At 37.2% G+C, this 22991-nt stretch overlaps 2 protein-coding genes across 4 annotated transcripts in view; both read left to right on the forward strand.

Annotated features, from left to right (window-relative positions):
• ITGB1BP1 (integrin subunit beta 1 binding protein 1) overlaps window positions 1-22991 on the forward strand; it is a 488766-nt gene that overhangs the window by 343780 nt on the left and 121995 nt on the right. The window lies entirely within an intron of this gene.
• LOC140328169 (kinase D-interacting substrate of 220 kDa-like) overlaps window positions 1-22991 on the forward strand; it is a 56420-nt gene that overhangs the window by 2370 nt on the left and 31059 nt on the right. For all 3 annotated transcript variants that reach the window (XM_072407550.1, XM_072407551.1, XM_072407552.1), the window contains exons 2-13: window positions 24-122; window positions 894-1071; window positions 1909-2073; window positions 2880-3059; window positions 3790-3955; window positions 4173-4324; window positions 4996-5285; window positions 7197-7337; window positions 10357-10600; window positions 12805-12893; window positions 14465-14609; window positions 16225-16387. In XM_072407550.1, the coding sequence (XP_072263651.1) occupies window positions 24-122; window positions 894-1071; window positions 1909-2073; window positions 2880-3059; window positions 3790-3955; window positions 4173-4324; window positions 4996-5285; window positions 7197-7337; window positions 10357-10600; window positions 12805-12893; window positions 14465-14609; window positions 16225-16387 (2012 nt within the window). The remainder of the gene's footprint in view (window positions 1-23; window positions 123-893; window positions 1072-1908; window positions 2074-2879; window positions 3060-3789; window positions 3956-4172; window positions 4325-4995; window positions 5286-7196; window positions 7338-10356; window positions 10601-12804; window positions 12894-14464; window positions 14610-16224; window positions 16388-22991) is intronic.

The raw sequence follows: 22991 nt of genomic DNA on the forward strand, positions 1-22991 counted from the left end.
TTTTTTTTTTTTTTATTATGCAGGACGGAGAAACTCCACTAATAAAAGCCACAAAGATGCGAAATATTGAAGTTGTGGAGCTCCTACTGGATAAGGGAGCCAAGGTTTCTGCAGTTGATAAGGTAAGAGAAACTCGATGGCCCATGATTAGTCACTGAATCGCACATAGTATGTGAATATATGTGCATTATTCTGGAGATCTGTGTCCATTTCTAAAGCTGCAAATCTATCCCCAAAACTTAGAATAGATTTCTTTTGATGGGAATGCCTCTGTACTTCATTACATTTGAGAACTATTTACACTCTGCCCTTTTGTAACTAAATTAAGTTAGCGGCTAATTAGCCACAACCTAAAGTCATCAAGTGTGTAAAGTCGGCTGCTTCACCCTAGACTGTGTGTCTGATCTGGCATGCCTTAATGTAAAAAAGATATTGTAAGCTGAAAAATGTTTATATACAGAATGAAACATTTAGATACTAGAGCATGTTTTCTATTTTTTTCTTTATTAAGCTATTTTTTGGGTAGAAATTGACTTTACACTTTCCCTGAGTTGGAACGTTTGGATTTCTGCATAATTTAATGTACACCTTCAGATACGTGAGGGATACTGCTAATGCTTTAAAGCTGCCAGTTGACAGGCTTCAGTGTACTTCCCTTTATCGGGTAGATGGCAAGAAGACGACGCAATGTAAATTCATGACAAGTCTGTTTTTTTTAACATATTTTACATTGAAAATACACAGAAATTAGAAACACAATAATTCGTTTTTTATCAAAATCCAAACGCACATAAAAATACATGATATTAGGGAACAATCCTCTCTCGCCCACCACTTTATTTTTCTGAACTTTTTTAACATTGCGAGTTTTAACCAATCAAGTTTCCTTTCAGAAAGGAGATACTCCGTTGCATATTGCCATCAGAGGAAGAAGCAGGAAGCTTGCAGAATTGCTCCTGAGAAACCCAAAAGATGGCAGATTGCTGTACAGGCCAAATAAAGCTGGAGAGACTCCATACAACATAGACTGCAGCCACCAGAAGAGCATTCTTACCCAGATATTTGGAGCCAGTAGGTATGGATGTTTCATTAGCTTGTATTTATAATGTTTTATCATATAATTTCTCTGTATACTTGAGTGGAATGTTACTTCTACCCTAAAAGCAAGCCTTTTTTCTAAGCAGGACTGTATTTCTGCTAATGTGAGCTGCAGTTGTGCAAACTTATTTTTGGTAAATATTAATTAGTGGTATAATGGCTGCTTACACTCTATACAAGCAGTTGAAGCAATGTGATTACCCTTTACCCAAAACAATATTTTAGTGTTGTGTAAATGTTAATGGTAAAGGAATGATGCAGTACTTTTACTTCTATTATAGTTAATATTCTGAAATGATGTGTTTGTCACTGTATCGTTGCACACCTAACACATACGTTTCTTACCCACCTGCACTTCATGACAGTAAAAAGAGAAGCAGCAGACTGATGAGCTCATTTCTGTAACCTTGCTCTCCCCTCCTATAGGCATCCTGTTTGCATTGCAGCACAACTATTTGCCTTCTTGTTTTGCTTCTTACGCCCTCCCTGCACTTTAAAAGGATGCCAAGTCAAATTCAGGTGCCTAGTATGTTTACAGTTATATGAATACATAGTTGATTCTTTCTTGTGTTTTAGGTCTATCTAGAGTTCAGTTTTAACTTAATATTCTGGAAGATAATGTACTTATAGTAAAACAGAGTATTTTACCTCAGTCCATAGCCCCCAACCACCAGTGGGCATAAATGTGTTTTGGCCGTGTATAGTATGTCTTTTGCTCCTTGAGTGAACTGTGTTTGCTCCTTGAGTGAACTGTGCTTTGAGGGTATTTGTAATTTCAACTGTGTTTATTTTGTCTTTTGTTTGACACAGGGCACCTTTCTCCTACTGAAACTGATGGTGATATGCTTGGGTATGATCTATATAGCAGTGCCCTGGCTGACATACTTAGTGAACCCACCATGCAGCCTCCTATCTGTGTTGGTCTCTATGCTCAGTGGGGAAGTGGAAAGTCCTTTTTGCTTAAGAAGCTTGAAGGTAATGTATCAGCTATGAGCTGTAACTTCAGCCTCACTTTAACCTACATAAAATAATAAAGATAAATATTTTACTTAGCAATGAGTTGAGAACTTCTGTATTTTGCTCACAGAGTCTCACTGTAGAGAAATAATGCATATACACCAATAAACCCTGAACAAAACCTCCTGCCCAGTGTGGAAGACTAATTAGGGTTTACTTGTGTTCATCCAACGCTGAACATAGTAGGCTTGTAGGTTGCAGATAATTTATACTCATAAATCCTTGTAGACTCCGTGACTAAACTTATTATGGTGTGAGTTTCTGCCATATTCAGCAAGTATACAGAGTTTACTTTCTGATTATGGCACAGCCTTCCTGCAGCTATGACAGGTCCTGTCATCACCGCATCCTCAGAAGGAGCCATCTTCAATACCAGCCCCATGGCACACTTCTTTGTAGACGGGCAATTCTCTTCGGCCACTGATGTAACTCCTGCATGTGCACAAGTGTTACACTGTCCCTGGCGGCTGGCCTGTACATATGCACCATACAATGCAGAGCTTAAACAAAAAGATACCAGGAGCCAGGGATTTAGTTCTTTGATGGGACATTGCAACGCCTATGTCCAGAGAATTACAGTCAGCATTAATTTATATTTATGTACCTAATATTTTTGTTCATGTACATTGTATTTATTTAAATAATACATTACTGTGCCAAATGGTATTTTGATTGTATCTGCTCGGAATGTAGTATTACATGGTGTATCATGGATCAATGTAAGTGAGCGTTTTGTAATGTTTTTTTTTTTTTTCCCATTTTAGATGAAATGAAGACATTTGCCGGCCAGCAGATCGAACCCCTCTTCCAGTTCTCCTGGCTAATCGTTTTCCTCATTTTAATGCTGTGTAGCACTGTTGGATTGCTTCTATCATTCAGTGTAGATGCCAAGCTGGGTATATCTGTGTCACTCAGCCTGCTGGCTGTCCTCTATATATTCTTCAGTAAGCTTCTGCACTCTTCCTATGGTTCTATGTCTCTGACTGCCTCCTAGTTATAAGTGGCCACGCTTAGTTAATCAAATCTAAAAAAGTAAAAAAATAAATAAAATCAGAAATGTGAGATTACTTCTTTTCATATTCCCTCCTTTTAGTCATTGAGGGGAATTTTTTTTTTTTTTTTTTGTATCCATATTTTGTGGTTTCAACACTAGTACTCCCGTAATGGCAAGTTTCCATGCCAAGTCCATTGAATTTCATTGAGAACCCTCCTGCATATCCATATATGTCCACATACTTCTTCATAGCAGCTGACGTAATATGACTTCTGCCTTCATTTTTAGTTCTATTGTCAATTACCCAAGGATCCCGCATATGTTGGGCTGTTCATTAAACAGTGCCTAAAACAAAATATATTTTTTGTGCAGTTTCTTGTAGATATTATCAGTGTAATAGTTGTAAACAATTACATTTAAAAATAAGTTCCCTTTCTCTTTATTTACTGCACTGCACTTTACCAAATTCACATTCAATGAAATGCTTCACTGGCCATTCTTTCATCCCTTTGTTGGGTCCTCCATGTAACATCCATCATTCACAGAACAAACATATGTAGCTAGTAATTTCAAATCCTACTTTTAGATAAATAGGGATTTATCCTTAAAAGGAAAAACTGTTTAGCAATCGAAGAAATGCAACTTTTTAACTATATGGGATCTTGTACTTTTCTTTCCAGCTGTAGTGTATTTTGGTGGAAGACAAGAAGGCGAGAATTGGAACTGGGCCTGGGTGTTAAGTACAAGACTTGCTCGACATATTGGTTATCTAGAACTGCTACTTAAACTGATGTTTGTGAACCCTCCAGAGCTCCCAGAGCAGACAACCAAAGCCTTGCCTGTCAGGTGAGAACACAATTTTTTTTTATAAAACTCCAAGTGTAGTTTGCAGAATGTGTCATTTTTACAATTCAATGTGTCTATAAATTGAGCTATAACTTTTAACACACAATTAAGAAATCTCTTGTGTTTGATGGGCTATTGATCTGTAGGGCCGTAGACCTTGTACAATTCTCTTAATTTAGTATTTTTTTGACTTATGTGTATCTTCATTTGTCTCTAGGTTTCTTTTTACGGATTATAATAGACTTTCTAGTGTTGGTGGAGAGACGTCCATGGCAGAAATGATTGCTACTCTCTCTGACGCTTGTGAGCGGGAGTTTGGTTTTCTAGCAACCCGACTTTTCAGGGTGTTCAAGACTGAAGAAAGTCAAGGTACTTCATGACACATTCACTTGCAAATTGGTTATTCTTCCCCATGAGTAATCCTATTTCTGTCACAGTTGACCTTGTATTTTCTAAATTGTGTGGGTAAAGTGATCCTTTTGGTTACTTTTCAAGTCTGTATGCCTAGTCTAACTTTATGGCTGCCTATGGGGATGAACATAATGAATATTTTGTGTGGACACCCTTATCATTTATGAAAAAAAATTGAAGCGGTTATATTGGAACCTAACACATGCTAAATTTTTAATGAGATCTTTGAATCCAACATTGGCCAATTGTTGAAAACAACTCCTAGGACCATTTCCCCCTTTTTTTTTTTTTTTTTTTTTAAACATACTTTGTTTAGTAACTTTTTTTACGTGCAAAGTGCTATCATTAGGCTTCAACTACAGGATTGTTGGGTAAAGACCTTTTAATAGTGCTTGTTTATTATGAATGCAGTCTTTGTTAATGTCCTTTGGTTATCAGCTAACTTTTGTTTTCATTAGCCCTTCTCCCTGTTGGGAAGCAGATTGTTGAGAATGAATTCTAAATAAAATATCCCATACTCAAAATTGTCTGATATCAGAGTGCAAGACTATACCCTGTTTATTGTCTCCGTGTCCGAGTGCAAGCTTATGATTTTTTTTTTTTTTCAATCGCCTATTTTTTTCTTTTAGGAAAGAAGAAATGGAAGAAGACCTGTTGCCTACCATCTTTTGTCATTTTCATTTTTATCATGGCATGCATCTTTTCTGGTGTTATATTACTGGCAATCTTTAAAGTGGACCCCAAGAACATGACTGTGAATGCTATTCTAATAGCTGTGGCTTGTGTTGTTGGTCTCGTACTGGTTTTGAATTGTCTCACGTGGTGGCAAGTGATGGACTCCATACTAAATTCACAGAGAAAACGGCTTCACAGTGCTGCCTCCAGATTACACAGGCTGAAGAGCGAAGGCTTCATGAAGGTATTGCTTATGTTTGCTAAGATTAAAATCGCATATAACACAGCGCTGTACAAAGTCCATAGTCATGTCGCTAGCTGTCCCTCACATGGGCTCATAATCTAATGTCCCTACCATAGTCATATGTCTTTAATACAGTCTAGGGTCAATGTTGGGGTGAAGCTAATTAACCTAACTATATGTTTTTGGAATGTGGGAGCAAACCAGAGTCTCCAGAGGAAACACAAACACAGAGAGACCCTTTCTATAATCTCCATGCAGATAATGTCCTGCCCGAGATTGGAACCTTGGATCTAGCGCTGCAAAGCCCAGAGTACTAACCACTTTTTTTTTCAAAGAAATGATAGGTAAAATATAACAAACAAAAAAAAAATGGTGGGCTCAAATATGAAGACATATCAAAAATTATCACTATAGCATAGAAATGTGAAAAGTATAAAATTAAAAAAACAAAGGGGATAGACATAACAATAGTTCTGTTTCATATATTGTATTATGTCATTTTCAAATATTTTTTCTAACCTGTGCATTGATCTTCAATCAGCATTTTTAAACTTAATCAATTTCATCTGAAAACAATAAGGTAAAGCTTCTAATGAGGGCCATACTAAAATATTTCGGTTAGGATAGTATATCAACCAAGCCTTCCAGCATTTATCAAACTTTCTAAAGGAGTGAGAGTTCCATGTTACTACTTTCTCATATTGATAATTACTTGAAATTTTCTTGATTATATTTGACAGGTTGGGGGATTTATTAGAGCAAATTTGTCAATACCAATGCTTAATAACGCTAGGAGTCGGCCTATTTAAATAACCCATTATTTTAGATATAAGTACACATATCGAATGCCAAAAACTGGTCTAGCTCTTGCAGCTCCAGAACATGTGTTCAGATGAGCCAATTTCATTACACTGGGCCTGATTTATTAATGCTCTCCAAGGCTGGAGAGGATACTCTTTCATGCGTGAAGCGGGGTGATCCAGCAAACCTGGAATGGATTTCTTAAAAGTAATTTGGTATTTGTTAGCAAATCTTTTGAATCTGGACCAGATCTATTCCAAGTTTGCTGGTTCACCCAGCTTCACTGATGAAAGTGTATCCTCTCCAGCCTTGGAGAGCTTTAATAAATCAGGCCCAATATCTCCAGCACTCAGGTAAAAAAGCCTCAGAAAATTTAGACAATCTAAAACTGGTATGGTACCATTGCAAACATTTTTTTAGTGTGTGTGTGTGTGTGTGTGTGTGTTTTTTTTACTGTTGGACAAGTAATCTGCAAAGCCTATCCTTCCTTTTTATATTGTCACGTCGCATCGATCTTGTTATTAATGTGAAATTTTGCCATGGTCAAAGTTTAAGGATTGAACCAATATTTAGTCCCTCAGAAGATCTGTCAATTATGTACAGGCCCAGTGGGTGTTTAAATACCCAGACTGTATAAAGGCACAGACCTTTAAACAACTGTAAAAAAAAAAAAAACTTTAAAAACCCATTTTTTGCCACATAGACCGGTCACATGGTCTAAATCATTATTACAATAAGTCAAATATGCCTGCTTGGTTTGGCTAGGTCAAATATTAGTGATGTTGATTAAGCACTAAAATTCCTGGTGTTGATTTTCCCGATGTGTTATATAGGCATAGACTGGGGTATAGTATTAGTGGCAGAAACAATGCTTTTTTACGGGTTTGAAGCTGCTGTGTTATGAAGAGCCTGCACAACCTCAAACAATGCAGCAGAAAAATAACAATATTATGAAAAAATGATACAGAAAAAAAATTTAGGTTGGTCCTCTAGTTATTGTAGGTTTAAAGCGTCTGTTATTTAAAGACTGCTGATATATCGCAGATGGTTTCTTGCTTGCCCTAATAATGTCAATATTAATAATAAAGTAATGCGAACATTTGGTTTCAGGTTCTGAAATGTGAAGTAGAGCTGATGGCTAAAATGACAAAGACAATTGACAGTTTTACACAGAACCAGACGAGACTTGTTGTAATCATCGATGGATTGGATGCCTGTGAGCAAGACAAAGTCCTGCAGATGCTGGATACAGTATGTACCCCAATGTTATATGACATGTTAAAAAAAAAAAAAATTGTAATCAGACCCGATTTACTGCAAATTAGTATTGGGTTTTTTTTTTACATATTACTCAGTGTCCTTTTCTGCGAAAAAAAGTAGGTCAATTTTATATTCACAAATAGATAAAATTAGTGGCTCATCAGAGTACCTGATTCATTAAAAATACTGGAATTTTAGCTTATTCCTCCAAAGTTTCATTGATGACAATCCTTCCAAAACAGAAGCTTAATATTGCAGTGTTGTCTATTTAGATAACTCTTAGTGCTCTGAGAATTTGTATCAAATGTTTATTTGTAAAACAAAGATTGTATACATGCAGAAAGGAAAGAACAAGATGAAAACCCCTTCTCTGATAGTTTTAGTTTTAAGCGAGCCCCCCTAAATCAAAAGCTTACAGAAAAAAGAAAAATTAGACACCAAAAATGGGCTTTATTAGACCTACAATTTAAAGTATATTTACTCCAGGTAAGAGAAGTATTAAAAAATACAAAAAATTATAATGTTTTTTTGTAAACAAAAATGACTGTAACAAGTAATAGTTGATTGTTTCATGTTAGTGGTCATAAATCTTACCGCCACCTCTGGGCCAGACGCATTTCACCAATTGGCTTCCTCAGGGGACTTTAGAGACTTTAATTGATAGAATAGTAACAGAAAATTCAATTAACATCCTAATTGACATCATCAGGATCAGTAACATCATCAACATGAAAAGCTTAAATCAACCCCCTTTTGTGTTTATCTTTTCTTTAACTTGTAAACTCTTGTATACATGCAGTGAAAAGTAAAATTTATGGAGAATTTTCAAGTCTGTTAATATTACCCATATAGTATTCCATGTAGAATAAATATCCAGTTTTGTTTAATAAATATCCAGTTTTGCTTAAGACGATCTTCTGCAAAGAATTCAGACTTTTCCTTGCCATATCCAGCCCTCCCAGTTCTATATATATATAGTGGGATGTGAAAGCAGCATAAATGGCATGTTTCTAACTAATGGTCCTGGATTTCCAAATAAATGAGAGAAAAGGTAGTGAATTTTTATTGTCAAACATGGCAGCTGTGTATCTGATATGGACTGTCCAAGCTTGTAATATATGTTAAAGGATAACATGAAATGGTCAAGTCATTTATGTGAGTATTCATTGGGTTATTACCTGTTTAGTATGCTTCCCTGGAGTTCTCTGTTTAGGTGAATAAACATGCTACACTATAAAGTGAATAAATGACTTAGAATGATGTGAGATAACAAATGATGGCACTGAACGCTTAGTGGAAACATTGCCTTTTAATTACAGGCTCTGAAAGCCCGTTCACTTGTGGTGCTGTGAATGCTGTATCACTGCTGTTTTGTAGCACTTTTACAACCATAATTAACTACATTGGAGGTTCCGCAAATGATCTACATGACTATTATTTCTATTATGATTGCCGTTCGCAGGAGGTTTTACAAGCAGCTTGTGAATTTACCCCGGAGGGCTGCCATAGTCAGAGACAGAGCACTCCATGAAAGAAACAGAAATAAATGATAGCAATACATCCTGCTAGTCTGTGTCTGTTTTATGAGAGCAGGTTGTTTATTGAGCCGTATATCTCCTACATAATGGACTGTTCGGCTACACACGGGACCAGTACAACGGCTGTCACTCAGACACTGACCTTCCTGCAGCAGCACTGTAGTCACACTGCTCGTCCTGTAGTGCCACCTGCTGGTGGATTATGCACTATAATGTAATAATACAAACAATATTTTTATGAAGGCACTCATTTATTATATGCAGATTGCCTCTTCTACGATAACGACTTAGATTTGTGAATAAATAAAATGGATTTTTTTATTCATCTAGGTGTTGGGTACAAAGTATGAAATGTAATTTTGTCATCACAGTGCACTTACCGATCTATAAACTTGTTCCTAATGGAAAAAAGCTTCTGATTCTGTAAAAACAAAGCTATTACGTGAGATATTGCTGATCGTTTTGTAGAAAAGTGGGTGTGTGCCTTATGGATTGTACATCTTTACTATTGGCAGGGGTTTAGGAACGGTGTCATAGAGGTTGGAATTATAACTTCAACCATTATTCACGGAGATGCTCATAGGTGATGTAAATGTCCTTACCACTGCCACGGTGTCAATAAGTAGGTGCAGATTTAGAATGCTGAAAAAATAAAGAAAGGGTATACTATTGGTTGTCACTTAAATCAGTGGTTCCCAACTCCCGTGCTGCAGAACAATGGTAGTCCATGGCTGGTGAGTTGGGGGCCACAAATAACCGGAGGCAGAAGTGCTGGCAGTGGCACTGCTTTAAAGCTAGTGACACTGTGACATAGGCAGCGTAGGCGTCTCTCCTCACACTGCTTACATAGGAGCTGCTGAGTGGCAGAGTACAGGAGGCCGAGCTGCTGAGAATAGCAGAGTAGTGTAAGATGTACATATACCGTGCCGTGGCAAAATTTTGTTCTGTGTTACCGGGCCCTGCTGTCAGAAAGGTTCACCACTGAGTTAAATGACAGCTGTAAGTCTGCTGGAGCTGCTTACTTTACTATCAGAAGCAGTCTCAGAGCTTTTCTATATCTACACACAGAGGGGCGTGTTCATTGCACAAATAATATATGGCAAATATAAATATCCTATAGAAAGATTTTGATAAAATGAGTGATCTGGCAACAGGGTCTTTATAAAGTTGAGCTAAATCCAAATTTGGCGCAGATGTTGTCCTGTAATAATGTATGAGCTCGTGGTGGAAACCACAGCGTTTAGTAATGCTGCTATCCAACAAACCTAGAGGAAGCAGGGGAGCAAAGTTAGCACTCGCCACCTGCTGAAAAGACAAGTATTAAGTCATATTTTGCAGGGATAGGTCTCTTTAAACATATGATACAACATCGCATTCAATGTTGTAACTAAGGTCTGACTACAGAGACATAAAAAGTTTCATGATTTAACTGCTTTATTGTTGTCTTACTATAGCTTTTTCTGTCTTTTAAGGTGCGAGTCCTGTTCTCCAAAGGCCCCTTCATTGCTATCTTTGCGAGTGATCCACATATTATCATCAAGGCTATCAACCAGAACCTCAATAGTGTCCTAAGAGATTCCAATATTAATGGTCATGACTACATGCGCAATATTGTCCACCTGCCTGTTTTCCTCAACAGTCGTGGGCTCAGCAATGCTAAGAAGTTGTGTGTGGCAGCAACTACTAATGGAGATGTGCCAGGGATTGATAACACAGGTAGGAGCTGTTTGCCAGTGCTGGTGTTATTAATTAAAATGGAGCAAAACAAAATATCGGTGTTGCCTGTAACAGCAACATTTGAGGTAATCAGATTAGGAGTTTTGCTGCTATGAAGAGAAGATATATTTTTGTTCCTGTGCTTTCTGCCTGTAATGTTTTTCCATGTGCAGAAGGCAGAATCATAATGGGTCATGATCTTTACAGCTAGAATGAGGACACAGGCTATAGAAAAGCACATCCTTATACTTCACATAAACTGGTGAAGAGATATTTGGCTGCAGATACCACCATACACATGCAGCTTTATACATATAGTCTTAGCAGCTTCAATTTATAAGGCCACTGTTAAGAACGAAATGGTGATGTGTTCATCATTGGATTTCAAACAAGTAAAGGTAACTAGTTAAGTTTAGGCTTTTGTTTGTATCTGAATGTTCTATCATGTATTACTATAAATGTGTAACCTTAAAGCTTTATGTTTGGCCCTTTAACTCAACTTGCAACATGAAAGCTTCACCTCTAGCTGGCAATACACACTCTGTGCTTTAATGTGCATTACTTTAAGGCAACTTAATAATTTTACATGGGCTGCCAGTGCACTCAGCAAAACCAAACCTTCATTCACTACCATATCATTCAAAATTAATGTTATTGCGAAGCACTAATGTGTGCATAATGCTATACCATACGTGTTATCTCAACCCAGTTACGTGGTCCAAACCTTAGTGTTGGAAGTAAGTCACGCCAGTTTTCTTGCAGGTAAGACAGTTAGCAGCCCCTGTATCAGACTTAATCTATTCACATGCTTTTACGTCTTATTTAATACTGATTCTCTTCATGCTTTATGTTATTTCACTTAAAGTCCAGATGAATTTTCAGTTTAATTCTTTTCAATACTTAGTCAGTCTTATAGCCTAGCAATCGGCAAGGAGCATGAGATTTGTTTCCTGCAGGTAAAATATCTGACTAAACAATGGGCATATAGGACCACTTTAAACTGATCAATACATACATAGTGCTTTGCAGCATCCTGGCAGGGCTTTGGCTTTATTAAATTTAAAGATTTTTGCATTCCTTTTTTTTGTGATACAACTGGACTCTATTTACCGGATTTAAATTCCATTGAGCTTTACTTTTTAAAGCTTTCCTAAAAAATGGTTTGTCTGTGGAAATTTTCAGCTTATCCAGGTCATGGTATGTATAGTTGGTCGTAGTTGGCAACATTATTTTAGTTGTTTGATATTGAATCATTAAACCACTCACCCAAGTGTCTTTCTCCACTCAAAGTACTGTTAGGAACTTGCCCATTAACTTATAGCCTTAGATATCCTAATGGAACCAAAACTTTTGTAGACTTGTATGGAGGGATCCATTGAAATTAAATGTTACCGGGCAAGTGCGAATAAAAGTGACTATTAACAAGCTAGTAAGGTTGCTAACAGACTCTCTGTTCTTAGGATTATTTGTTTCTATTCATTGGAAAAACAAAGAAATAGTAGGGGTCTTTGGTGCACAATACTTTTCATATTTAAAGGTTTTTCGCAATTCAGTTATACATATACAAGGAACAAGGTACAACATAAGGTGATAGACCATAACCCTCATTAATGCATGTGGTTTACTGGTCTTGTGTCCTAATTAGAGAATTCCTATTTATTCCATTTGTTAAGTCCATGGAAGGATATACAGTTTTTAGTGGAATATTTCCATAATACTGAGGTCTCAAAATTGACGCGTTTTGCCAATTAGGCTTCCTCTGGGGATTATTGTAACCGTGGTACTCGGTGTCCCTGTATTGGACAAACAACAAGGCGGTTTGTATTAGCTGTGGACAAGGCATTATCCTGTTTAAATTGCAGAATGCCAAAGTGGTTTCTTTAAGTGGATGTTGGAGGTGGTGCCTTGTTTGGGTAATTGTCCTGTGTTCGCCCTATTGTGGAGGTGGCAGCAAATACCTTCACAATAGGCTCACAATAATTAGTATTGTGCCCCAAAGACCCCTACTCTTTTTTTCATTTTTCCTATGTTACTTTTCCTAGGGTTTAGCACGTTGTAGCATTCAGGTAATAAGGTCCTACCAATTTAGACACACATTTCTGTTTTGGTTCTACACTTTAGATTGATTACCAGTAGTATGAAGATTTAAATGGCTCAGCAAGATTTGTTGTCTTCTAATTATACTATTTTTTTTTTCTTGATAGGTGGTCATGAAGATTTGGACCGTCGAGTGTCACAGCACAGTCTTGCTGACACCTCCAAACTTGGCAGCAAAACAGCCTTGAACAGACGGGTAAGAAGAGAAGGCTAGCACTTGCAGTCAACATTCAAAAGCCATATGTGGGCCTTTGTGTACAGTACCAATTATAGTAGCAAAACATCTGTATTTTATTTTAATCTTCTGTACACATTTTAAAATGCATTGTTGACCTATAAAATTCTTGGAAAGTGAACACATACATCTGTGAAAAGATGGATCAAGAAAAAAAAAAAAACAATCTTCTGAGTACTCTTGGAAAGGAAATCATGGCTGAAAAGTCAGTGTTTTCCAAATATAGAAGAACACCAAATCTTGCTTTTCTCATTACCAGGCCAGTAGCCATGCTAGGTTATAATCTGGTATGGGGAATGGTGAAGTCAGAATTGGGTTGAACTTTTAGAAGCGGATACTGAAAATTTTTTTTATATTTTGTATCCTATCTTTGAAAAACAATTTTCGCTGGGACATATTCCCAGGGCTATACTGACTCCTATAGCATTAATGAAATTAAAAACTGCTAGACTAGAAACTTGGAAAATCGAAGATTGAGAAAATCGTCTGCAGGTCGTTTACCAGAAAGGAAACTTGTGACTCTGCAGGCTATTTTTCTATGCGTATTTAGAAGAGGTGATGTTTTATTTACATGTAACTTGTTTAAATTGCACACCATTCACATTTTCACACATTTACATTTCAGTTTAGGTTATTATTGGATGGTGCTACAAATGATTTTTTTAAATTTTATTTTTACATGATAAGGAGAAATTGAGTCTGGGAAAATAATTTTTTAGCATTAATATGGAACATGCAAGGGGATTGAATTTTTCTGGCAGCAATACTTAGGCTAAGTACACGCGTCAGATGATTATTGTCTGGAAATGCCTATTGTCTATTGTCTGCCTCAGGGCTGATATTTGATGAGATACTGGCATGTGTGTACATTGCTCGTTGTCCACAGATCCGTCCTGGCAGATCCATGAACGACTAACAATCGTAATGAAAGTGAAGGGGGGGTGGGGGGAGTGCAGTGTTATTCTCCCCCCCCCTCCATAGAGCAGAACGGCACAGTGTACAGTACTGGTTCATGCATCGTGCAGTCTTTTGTCATTGGAAATGATCGTGAAATATCCTTTCCAACAACAGTTATTACACGTGTGTACACAGCTTAAGGTACACCTTTAAGTGTTAAAGAACCCCGTTTTGACATTTTAAAGGTGATCTAATATATATATATATATATATATATATATATATATATATATATATATATATAGCAAAAGCAGAGTGGTGAAATTAGTAGCAGAAACCAATCAATGTATGTTTTGACAAAGGAGCATACTAATAGGAGGAGGAAACGGTGTGATATAGAGATAGTTGCGTCACTGTCGTCACTGTGAGTTGGAGTTGAATTATGCTTGCCAGAAGACTAAGAACATCTTGGCATGGTTCTTGCCTAAAAAAGATGTGTAGTGAGCTAAAAGCTACTTCCGTTTTTCGTTTATTGGATTCTTTAAGAAGTTAAATTTTTGGTCAGCTCAGTCATTTCATTGATATCATTCTTCCTATTTTTTTTTCTTAAACATTCACCTTTTTTTTAAACCTAGGATACTTACAGAAGACGTCACATGCAGCGAACAATTACTCGACAGATGTCCTTTGACCTTACCAAACTATTAGTGACAGAGGACTGGTTCAGTGATATCAGCCCCCAGACCATGAGAAGATTGTTAAATATTGTTTCAGTTACAGGTAATGGAGCATAAAGTTATTAAGTACAAGAAGTTTGTTATAACAGATTTTAACTTGAAATTGAAAAAAGCAAAAGTAACTCTTTGTGAGCATCTTTTCTGTTTTTATTTTAAATACCATAGTTTTATACTATTTCCCTGGCACATACAATTATGAGACGTGATACATTTTTAATGTTTACAGGTTTTATATTTAACCAATAAAGTTGGGGGTTATACTGTGTTTGTGTGTACTTGAGTGTAGATCAAATAATATGTAATATTGCAACTGTATGGATAGATCCTATCTGATATATCCCATTCATGTAAATGTCTGGGAAATTGTACTTTGAAAGTCAGTAAAATAGGGTGGAGATGTATTTAAAATTGTCACCTACTTATAACAAAGTTTTGTATAATAAAGATTTCTCTTACCTTGCTAGCACTTACAGTGCTAGTCACTGTTTAAGGTAAACCTTAAAGAGGGACTAAACCTAAAAATTCAAGAATTGTTAGAAGACAGGTTCTTTTTATGGCAGAAAGGACACTTTATGTTTCTTTGCAAGCTATAAATAACGCTTTCCTGCCTGTTTGCACAAAGTCTTTCTTTTATTTACTTGTGCAGCTTGTTGTACAATACCAGTATAGCTGGCTGCTGGGAATTGATGAACTACAGGAATTACGTTCTTCTGGCCCAGCCAATCAAGTTGGCTAATGATCCTAAACCTGGAAAAGGACTGGGTGAATATGCTAGGAAGAGGGAAGTTTAGTTAAAATTTTGCAAACAGGCAGGTAAGCTTATTTTATTGCAGGGGGATGTAGTCTGTGAATTTTTAAGCTTAGTTCAATATTATTTATGGATCTCTCTTTAATAAAGCTATTTATAAATTTTAACAATTAGGAAGGTTCTATCCATTTGGTAAATGTGCTACTTAACAGAACTTTGACCTTCCAGGCTGAGCTAAAACAGCTGCTAAAGATGTAGAAGTCACTATGTCTTGGCGTGGCCATACTGTAAACCTTGATCCCTAAACTACTAGAGTTACTTCAAAGAACATTTTTAGCAATAAATAAAGTGGGTCAGGTTTTCTTTGAGCTCGCCCATTCATGGACACACCAATATTTATTTTAATTTAGGTTTCATTTATGAAATTGACAATTACTGGGGGGGATACTTGTCACTTGACAGGGATAGGCCTTTGAATGGAAAGTGCTTTACAGGATAATTTAAACTATTCAAATAGTTAAAGTAGTGTTGATTGTGAGAGCATGTGACTGCCATACTGGAACAGTACAGGGAAAATTACATATTTGACATTTTGTGCAATGCTTGTTTTGTATGATATAAAGACAATCCAACTTCAGGTCTGGGCAGTGTCCTCCCCAGACCCTTTTAGCCGGGGCAGCACCCAGCATTTTTTGGTGACCACCCAGCTGTTTTTTTGGGTGGTCACTGATAAGTTGGATCCCAACATAGGGGCTGCCACCCTCCTACAATTTCTTAGCGCCCAGTTTAAAAAAATTTCTGGGTTAAACACTGTGGGTTTTAAGATACATCTCTGTATATATGATTGCCCATCAGATACTGCTCTAATTTGTTTGTCCTCATAAACATTTTCCTGTGTCACATTTTGCAGGACGATTATTAAGAGCCAACCAGATTAGTTTTAACTGGGACAGACTGGCCTCGTGGATCAACCTTACAGAACAGTGGCCATATAGAACATCCTGGCTTATACTTTACCTGGAAGAGACAGAAGGTGTTCATGATCAAACAACACTTAAAACTATTTATGAAAGGTAAGTGTATAACCGTATAAAATATTTTCTATAAACATCATGCAGCAATGTTGCACTTGGTCTCACTTGGTGTTTTTAGGACATCACAACTATTTACCCTGTTCACTGCCATTAACTAATATGACAGGGCAGTTAAAAGGCTTAAAACAAGCAAAATCTTATTGTTGTCTTCTGACATATTTGTTTTGTGTGGAAGCTGTTTGGGTGGCAGCCGAGTCACTTGATTACTTCTGCAGAAATGCAAAATGACAGACCATTTTACACTTTACCCCTGCATAACCTTTCTCCTGGTCCTGGCTTTTACTGCATTTGCGTTTTGGACGAGAGAAGGTTGTGATTATCAAATCCCAATTTGTATTTTTTTCTTCTATTCATTAACAGAAAAGCCTTTCACCTTCAGGACCTTGGATTTATTAAAGCTGAAATAAACCCCAAACAATAAAATCACACTTGGCTTCAATCCGGCAAAACAGTCTATCCGTCGGGAGGTTTCTTCCATTGAGTCCCGCATCATCCCAGTATCTATCTTTGACCCGGCTACATCACCCATATGTCGCACTGCGCAGGCGCGAGAATGGCAATTTTTTTTCTCTATTGCTAAAGGGCTCCTTCTGTGCATGCCCAAGTTGCTCGGGCATGTGCAAAAAGAGCAGCCAAAAGCCTCCTAGAATGCATGATGTAGGTATCGCGAGAGGCTCTGCTGAGACGATCAAGAATTAAAGAGGGGAGTGCTGCAAGGCTTTTGGTCGCATGGTCAGCACTGTAGAAAGTATAATACAGCTTCTGCTCCAGGCAATGCTGGGCTTTCTCATTAGCAAAAAGGTTAGCAAACCAATAAATAAGTATAGGTTATTATACATAGAAGCTAATGGGCATCTGGTTCAGTGCAGATTGAAAGCTGCAGAAGCCCAGCAGGTGGCAGTATGGTACAATGTTGGGTGAAAATCTTTTTACTGCCATATAAACAGTAATGTAATGACAATGATTGCATATAGTCTAGTACAAAGGCTTTCACTAACATTAACTAAGAGCTGCTTTGTTAGGATATAAAGTGCAATAGCAGCAGTAAATTTGATTAAACGTAAGTCTGGTTTCATCTGCTGATGAGTAAATTGCTTTATTGCATTGTCTTAATGAATACCAGGATATTTTATAGTATTTATAAGGTCTATGAAATGCATGTATACAAGAGCACATAATATTTTTGTAGGTAAACCTTTTTTTTTTTCCTGATAAATTGCACGCGGTTTTGTTTTACTGATTACCTAGTTTAAAAGAAAAAGATCAAAAAAATGAATGTGATAAACAAATAAAATAAACACTTAATGTACTTTATAGGATGATTTTGTCTCATATCAGCAATACTAATTAAACACTTAAAGAGACCCTGTCACTAGAGAATTAATTTCAACAGAAGCCTTTCCATAAGGTTAAATATTAATTTAATGTATTCTATAAATGGCTTTCCTTGTGTAGACATCGGCACCACCACATTGGATGTGAAGTCGGCGGCCTAGCATTCAGTAGAAGTCACATTTGTTTTTCCTTGAAGCTAGCTATAGGGGAAGAGGGAGGGTTGAGAAGCTGGGCCAGCACTTTTTCTAGAAGAAGGAGTAGGCTTTGACATGCAAACAGGCGCTTGCAGAAAAGCAGAAGGTGTAGCAAATGGGAAGGCGGGTCGTGCTAGGGAATTGGTTGTCCTGGAGTAATCGAAATCTTTAGCAAGTTGAAAGCCACAATGCTGATAAACATTCACTATACTTTTTTTTTTTTTCTTTGCTTTTACCATGTTTAAGTAGAGCGGCATTTGGGGAATGAAAATGTCTAACTTCCTCTTACAACCCTTTTAAAACCTTATGGTAGATGGATGCTAATGAGAGCTCTCTTTCTGTCTTGTATTCAGTGACCAGTGCTTTTTGCACTTTTAATTTTGTAATATCTGTCCAGTACACATATAACACCGGTATAAATCTATGCTTTAACTAAATTGGGCTCCACAAGTAGGTTACATCCAAAATGTGATAATTTTAACATAATTTAATTAAAAGCGGTCAGAAGATCATGAAGGTAAGCATGGTGAGTAAGGAACTAATGGTGGACCAAGGAATCCTCTAGTGAGAGCTACCCATTTATTGGCTATTAGGTGTGTGTATGACCCCTCTTCAAAACTCTTCAAGGTCATTTGAAGATATATATGACCTTTAATATAGAATCTGTAATAATAGTTTTCTATTCAAGATAGAAGGACTTGTTGGGCTTCTCTTCTCTTAGTTTTTTTTTTGCCAGTCTTCCAAATAAAGCCATATTTCTCCTCTGGGCAGTTTAGCAAGTAAGAAGTTTAAGCAGGATTTTCTTGTGGATTTCTAGCCTGAGAGGCATTAGTGAAATAAATATCAAGCCTCCGTCTGTGCAGGTCTGCTGCTTCTCCTTGCCTCTTGCCCAGAGCAGATGGGAAATGACAGCGTTTAAAGTGGATAGTTAAATCCTCCTGCAGTGCATCGTGATTTTTTTTTTTCGTCCTCTTAGCTTCATTTCAGATTTTCTTCTACTCATTGCTTCGTTAAATTTTGTGTTTAATCCATCTACCTCATCGAGAAGACAGATTGTTCTGACAATAAATTTACAGCTGATAGTAATTTACAAGAAAATGATTATTATATTCTTTGGCTTTTAAAAAGACAGACATTTTTTTACACTGTAAGAATACATAGTTACATATTTAGTCAGGTTGAAAAGACACATAAGTCCATCAAGTTTAACCGCTAGGGAAATAAACATATCCCAGATATAAAACCCTATGGACATGCCAATTATTTAAGTTCACGAATAAACATGGAACCCAACAGAGCTGTCACCACTTACCTTCATTATGGAGACTTGGCCTCTGTGGACATGACAAGGACAGATATGTGAATGTCCCAGTATTAACTGCTGTTTGTCGTGGGATCCTCTCCCTTCCAGTTCTACCTCTCTGGCCGTTGTCCTGGCTTCTGCAACTCGAGTGTTCACAGTGTTCTTGGCTAAAATGCCAATTTGCTATTGCAGATCATTTGCTATCTGCAAGATAATATTGTCCTGGCAATCCACATTTTAGAGAGGTTTACATGGATTTTGAATCTTTAGAAATTGGTGCTGGAGCCGATTCATTGGTTGGAGTATCAGGGCCTGCTTTTGGTATGGCTTAGGTAAGGGTCTTCCTTTCCTGAAAAAAACTTCAGACTCTCAGATCTCGGGTTTGAGTTCTCCAACCCATAAGTCATCCATCTATTTTATTCTCCACAACCTTCGTGGGTAGCCTCATGAATGATTTTCAAGGTAGTTTATTTTCCAAGTTTTACTCCAGACCATTGTACCACATCATTCCATCCTGATGTAATGGGACAAGTCAGTCCATTCCTTGGACCAAGGACCGTGCTTTTCTTGGTATGGTGGCACAAAAATTTTGGCTCTAGAATCGGTAAATTATTTTTTTTCTAATGTTGAGAGGATCCTAATGTTGAGTTCTGCACACCCTGTCAGCACAGGTGACTAGTTTGCTGTAGGAATCTCATTTACTGGTCAAATTGTTTGAATTAAGGCAATTTGGCTATCCCTACATCAGCGGGCAACTCTTCTCAAGGGTCACCTAATTCGAATCCAATCCAAAGTAATGTCACAGCCCTGATCTAAATTAACTATCTGTGAGGAACAAGAAGTCTGGTTCCCACAAGGAAAGTAAATTTAAATCTTTCCTTCAAAGAACTTTATGTATCAGCCCTGTTTCCAATTTACATTGTAGACATAAGTGGATTTTCTTAGCTGGTAGCAGTTAGACCTATAGCAATGGGACCTACACCAGGATGATCCTGCATTGCAGATGAACTCCGGATGTGTACCTACCGGCCTCCAAGTTTAACAAAAAAAAAACCTGTATCCATTTGTCTCCGGGTACAGGAGCTCTCTTGTGGAAACAGTGGACTCGTGCTTTTGGGCATACACATATACACTTGTTTACCTTTACATATTGTTTAGCTGTTCAAATACAAGGTAATTGGCATTGTAGTCTATCATTTCGGCTTTGATGCTTTTTGCTCCACCTTTTTGGGACTGAAATCTTAACTGTTGCTTATAGCAATCGGATTTCTTTTTTTTAAAAAGGAACCCAAGTTTTGAACTATTATTTTTCCCCTAATATATATTATATATGAACACTGCAGTGCCCAGTTTTCTTGTATTGTTCTCCTAGGCTTTCTCCCAGCCCCATCATTCTGGCCTGAATTTATGTCTCCATGACTTCAGTCTGAAATATTAGATGTCCTTAAGGTTCATAATGCTCTGTTAGACCTCCCGCATGGTAACTCAGGCCAGTCGCTTCACTGACCATTGAATAGTAAAGCGTATCTAATGTCCTAACAAATCGTCATATTCGTTTAATAATGAGGACAGCAGTGCTATATCTTGATTCTACTGTTTGTTGAACCATCTAAAATCTAATCTGTTGCTCTAGCTGTGCTTCTGATAGATGGACTGTTTCTTATTCATAGCACTGTGGCTAATTTTTTCTGCAGCAAATCTTCAAGATATCTAAAGTTAACTTGACAAACAGTACAAGCTTTCCAGTACTTAGCTTACATCATGCAAAAACAATATTTCAACTATTTTAAAAAATAGAGGTGTTACTTGCATACATTTGCTATTCAAATTTTTGTGGAGGCCTCACTGCCCAGTCAGGTTCTCTCATTATATTTCACACTGTTTCCTTCAGTAAACATATATAGCAATGAACAGGTTGGAGCATATGTGCTTGGAGATTGCCTATTCCTCCTTTAAAGGTATAGGGACACACTAAATACTTAGCACAGCACAATGGCAGCTGTAGACCCCCAGCATGTCCCCATACTAAATAAATGGAGACTACTCCAGTGTTCTCCCCAGACCCTTTTAGCTGTATGCACCACACAGCACTTTTCAGTAACCACCCGCCTGTTATTGGGTGGTTACTGAAGAGTTGGGTCACAATAAACGGGCTGCCACCCGCCTACAATTGCACTGTACTCCAATCTATAACCAGCTATATAATATAATATTTATATATAAGCAGGGTTCTCGTGAAATGGGATTTTCACAAAACAAACAATACAAGGTTTTGGAAATCCTCCAGAGGTTTTAGTTGCATACACTTTAAACACATGTAGAGAAAACACTGCCTCGTCAAGGCTGCTCTGTACAGCGTGGTCCTCTATTTAAGTTTCTATGGGGAAGTTATATAGCAATTATTAGATTTGAGCAGATGCGACTGGAGGCCATCCCTATAACTAATAAGGCAAGCTGCACATTTATGGGGCTTTTTACACAATCGTCATTTTCAATATACCGAAATGAACTGGCAAGCCAAGTTTGCTGGGAATTAGTTTGGATAGTAACTCCTTGTTTGTTGTTCTCAATAACCAAATACTTGTTTAAGAACAGCCTCCTGCATTTGGAATTTGTGGAATTGGTGCCTGGGTGTCACCCCTTTCCCAGTCAATGTTCTATCTAGGTCATATTAACTAACAGTGGTCATAGCACCGTCCAAGCAAAATAAAAGCAACTTATAAACAGTGCTTGTTTGTCCAATGCTTCTCCCTATAAACCACAGTAATGTAGCTGTGTCCTTGGGGTCTTACAGCAATGCTACTGCTTGGACAACACTAATTGTTTTGAGGAAATCCAGTTCAGGAGTACAATGTTGCATAATAATAAACCACAGTTTCCTGCTACAAAAAGCATGATGGTGATTATGTAATGTGTGCGGAGTTGGAAGTATACGGGGGATTAATATTAATAAAAATATATTCCTAAATTGCAAGATACTTTTCATTATACAGAAGCTGTTTTAATTGGTTAATAAACAAATATGAATGATATTTTAATAATACTAATAATGTTTAAATCTTAACAACATCTTGTAAGACTTTCAGCATTTAACAAGAACTTCCACACATACACACTGGAGATGGCTGGCATGCAGAATACAGAAGCCATGATAAGTGGAAGATGAAATGCATGTTCTAGATACAGGTGATGTTACACCTGGTATGACACTGCCTCTTCAGAGTGGTTATTCTACTTACATTGTGCATTGTTTTGGGAATTGTAAAACTAATAGATAATGATAATGCTTAATACAGTTTGGGATGCAAAAACTATTTCAGCTGAGCTTCTAGATTAATGTTGTATTTGTATTAATGCTGGGCCTGATGATAATAAATCTATGGAAAATAATTTCCTATACCACCAGATTGGTACTAAAAGTTAGAATACTTTGACTGGATGGTTCCTTTAGAAACTTTTTACTAGATCAGCCTTTTTCAATTTTCCTGCCCAAGTTTTCAGTATATTTCAGGTCTCGGGGTAACCCCTCTTAAAAACAAAGCATAGGATATCGGTGGAAAAGATGCCTCGGACAAAGTGGCCAGTTGGGTGAATATTTCCCTTACAGTGGTGGCCTGAATGCTGCTGGCTCATAATTATGGCTTCACTTTTTTTTATTTTTTTTTTTTTTTAATTTTTGCCACCTTTTTGCTAGCTAAGGTGCTTGGAAAAAAGGTAGCTAATTGGTGCATTATCAGTCAACTAACAATAT

Source organism: Pyxicephalus adspersus, chromosome 4 (genome assembly GCF_032062135.1).
Source record: "Pyxicephalus adspersus chromosome 4, UCB_Pads_2.0, whole genome shotgun sequence".
Taxonomy (NCBI): domain Eukaryota; kingdom Metazoa; phylum Chordata; class Amphibia; order Anura; family Pyxicephalidae; genus Pyxicephalus; species Pyxicephalus adspersus.